Source organism: Lactuca virosa, chromosome 8 (genome assembly GCF_052849685.1).
Source record: "Lactuca virosa cultivar CGN04683 chromosome 8, Lactuca_virosa_CGN04683_v6, whole genome shotgun sequence".
NCBI lineage: Eukaryota > Viridiplantae > Streptophyta > Magnoliopsida > Asterales > Asteraceae > Lactuca > Lactuca virosa.
This window is the reverse complement of record NC_136433.1, coordinates 92049799-92053519: the sequence shown is the minus strand read 5'-3', so window position 1 is coordinate 92053519 and position 3721 is coordinate 92049799. Positions and strand designations below refer to the sequence as shown.

Here is a 3721-nt window from a genome sequence, read left to right as displayed (position 1 = left end):
CACAATGCCAAATATATGCAACGTATTCAAGTCACGTGCCAGATGGCTGCCACATAAGCAAAAACAGGTAATAGCCGGTTATATTACCTAAATATGAACATAAATAACAAGTTGGTTTCATTAATGAGAACAAAAAAAAGAACATTACCTATATGTGGACAATCGAAATAGTTAGTTACCTTCATAAGTCATTTTCCCTTAAGTTAAAGTGTTTCTTAACCATTAATTCTATAAGAATATTTGATTTTAAAGTGTTGGTTAGTTAGACCGATTCTTAATCCTTCTTAAAAATCAAGTTACATTTTAAGATAGACAACCATATTCTTCAAAAATTCATGATTATTATTTCTTTCAAGAATGTATAATTATTTTTCCTGGTTATGTTTGATTCTCAACATCATATTATATTCTGAATTGTAATAATTTTTATAAGATTTGATTTCATTAATTAAATTGACTTAATTGCTTAAAATGAAGGTAAATTTATTTATCTCTCTCTTAATAAATTGTTGTGTTTTCCTTATATTGAATGAAGTGTAATTATATAGTAAATGTTGTCCCATGTTGATATCATGCGTCTTAAGATCACAACCATACATTCTCTTAATCTAATGGTCATAGTTTGGTCACACATTCATACAATATTTATCATTTACATTTGATATATATATATATATATATATATATATATATATATATATATATATATATAACACGGCACAACCACCAAACTAAACCATATTTTTGTAAATTAATCTTTACTAAATAAATATATTATATATATATATATATATATATATATATATATATATATATATATATATATATATATATATTAAATAGCGTATTATTGATATTTTTTTTATTACATCCCTCCCCGAAGAGATAACAACAACATTCTTAGCAACCCAGTTTCTCATTAAAGAGCTTTACTGCTTTGGACGGTGATAGAACTCGGCACCCACCAGTTGAACTAGACGTCATTGGCTATCTATAAGTATGTTCTATTCTATGAATACATATAATATGTTTTTTCATATGTATATACGTTTTTTTGTTTATTTATACAGTTTGTTATGTATTTTTTTTGTAAAGACATATTTAAATAAATATTTATACAAATTAAATATCTTTTTTATATAACTTTTGTGTATAAATATATAATTTCTCATTTAAAAGTTAACACCATATAATCATAATAAGTATGTATTTAAATGTAAAGTACATATTTATACACAAAGATTTACATAAAAGACATTTAATATGTATTTTTTTCATTTAAAATTATCTTTTGTACATAATAATACGTATTTTTATGTACAAAATACACATTTTTATATAAAAATCAAAATAGGGTTAAAATACATAAAAAAAACATGTTAAATGTGGTTTTTTACATTTAAAAATTTGTTTATACATTATAATACCCAAAAATATGTATTTAATACTTGAATAATATGAAAAAATAAGTATTACTGAAAGATACATTAAATACGTATCAAAGTGTACTAACATATACAAAACGGATGTTACTAATTACAAAATCATGAGTTCTCGTTTCCTTTCATTTTGGTGCGTTGGCGTGGCTTACATCAACCAAGATACATAGTCAGCAGCCAGCCAACGTGGCTACCACGTGTAACCGACAGGTAAAACCGAAAAAAATAAAAAAAACTTAAGGGTGTCATTTTCCTTTAAAAATATTTAAGAAAAAGACATACCACAATGGAAGAAAAAAAGAAAAATGATTGGCAAATTTGTAAAAGGTTAGGACCCTGTCGCTTTTTGTGCATTAAGTAAAAAAAGCACTCATGTATAGCTTATTAGATTAAGTCGAGTTTCATCTCTATTAACTCAAAAATCAAACAACACCTTCGACTAATAGGTAATCATGTATTTGGGTTCCAAGGGAGCAACTCCTGAATCATTCTTAAGCCCGTTTGCCCTCATCAATGATTGAACTCTTTCCAATTCACTCCACTTTCCCATATCAGTGTACAAACTACACAATTCAACATAGCAAGTATGGTCATTTGGTGCATGTTTTATAAGTTTCCAAGCTGCAAGCTCGCTCATTTCCATGTCCCCATGAGCTCTACACCCAGCAAAAAGAGCTCCCCATACACTTTTACTAGGCTCAAACGGCATTTCCTTGATGATTTCCATGGCCTCTTTTAAAGAACCCGAACGTGCTAAAAGATCAACCAAACAAGCATAATGCTTGGCATTTGGAAGAAACCCGTATTTCCTGTTAAATAATGAAGAAAAGATTTCTCTCCCCTTTTGTACTAATCCAGAATGAGCACAAGCAGATAGTACCACAACCAAAGTCACTTCATCAGGCTTGATACCTTCTTCTTGTTCCATTCTTGAAAACCACCACAACACCTCTTCAACATGTTTTGTCATGGCTAAACCCTTAAGAAAGGAATTCCAAGTGAACACATTCTTCTGTTCCATGCTAAGAAAAACATCTATAGCATCTTGAATCCTACCGCATTTTCCATACATGTTGACCAATGAAGTCCCCAAGATCACATCAAGTTCCCACGAGTTCCTCTTTATAAACTCGTGTATCCAAACACCCATGTCAATAGCACCACAACTCGCACATGTTGCTAACGCATTAACCATGGTCACCTGATTAGGCGCCACACCTGCATAATGCATTTGGTTAAATGTCAATAATGCATCATTAAGCTTCCCACATTGTCTATATCCGGTAAGCATAACCGTCCAGGAGACCACATCTCTTTGAGACATTTCATCGAACATCTGGCGACACAGCCCCATTTCCCCACCTGACGAATACATACTCATCAATGAATTTTCAACGTAAATGTCATTAAGATGACCCAGTTTAACGATATGTGTATGAACTGCTAGGCCTCTTAAGGTGTCTTTAAGGTCGGAGAGGGATTTAAGGACAAGAGGGAAGGTGTAGCTGTTGGGATAAATGGAGTTGCGGTTCATGTGGGCGTAGAATGATATTGAAGCATGAGGCGTTAATGCTTTGATGAGGGTGTTGCATATGCAGACGCGGGGTTTGAAATCGAGGTGACGGGTGTAAAGGAGGTAAGCCGAGGTTAAGAGGGAAAAGGATTTGCAGGCAGCGATGAAGTAGTGGGCTACGGTAATGTTGAGATAGAGGTGGCGATGGTGATGGATGAGTTGAGCTTGGATCTGGTCGATGTGAGAGGCGGAGGTACAGTTTTTCAGTAGATGGATGATTCTGTTCATCTGTGCGGATGACCGGAATACAAGGCAAAATCCATCAACCAAGATCTTCTGTTCATCTTTTGATTTAAGAAAAAAAAACTATATATTTGAGAGTTAGTAACAAAAATGCAAAAGAATATATATTAAAAACATAAAACGCTGTACCTGCTAATTTCGCCCAACACGCCATCAGTTGTCATATATATCCATTCCCTATTCTAATAAAAAAATAGTTTTATTCTCCTTTTGACATTTGTCACCATATTAGGTCTTCATAATTAATACATATTTTATTTTTCTTTTGTCATGTATCACCTTATTATGTCTCCTAATTAATGCATGTCACTTGCCAACCTATTGATTATCCATTTCAAATTTCAAATTTTAAATTTTCAACTCTAATTATATTGAATTAATAACATTAGAATAAAAATTAAAATTAAATTAATACAAATTATAAAGTGATAATTTTACATATTTATTTAAATCAATGATTATAATT

General features: G+C 31.3%; 1 protein-coding gene across 1 annotated transcript; it reads right to left on the bottom strand.

Annotated features, from left to right (window-relative positions):
* Positions 1-1878: 1878 nt before the first annotated feature.
* LOC145130626 (pentatricopeptide repeat-containing protein At1g77170, mitochondrial-like) lies at positions 1879-3409 on the bottom strand. The gene is made up of 2 exons (XM_079065401.1): positions 3385-3409; positions 1879-3296 (listed from the first exon to the last, which is right to left on the bottom strand). The coding sequence occupies exons 1-2, from the start codon at positions 3407-3409 to the stop codon at positions 1879-1881; spliced, it is 1443 nt and encodes a 480-aa protein (XP_078921527.1).
* Between the last annotated feature and the right edge of the window lie 312 nt (positions 3410-3721).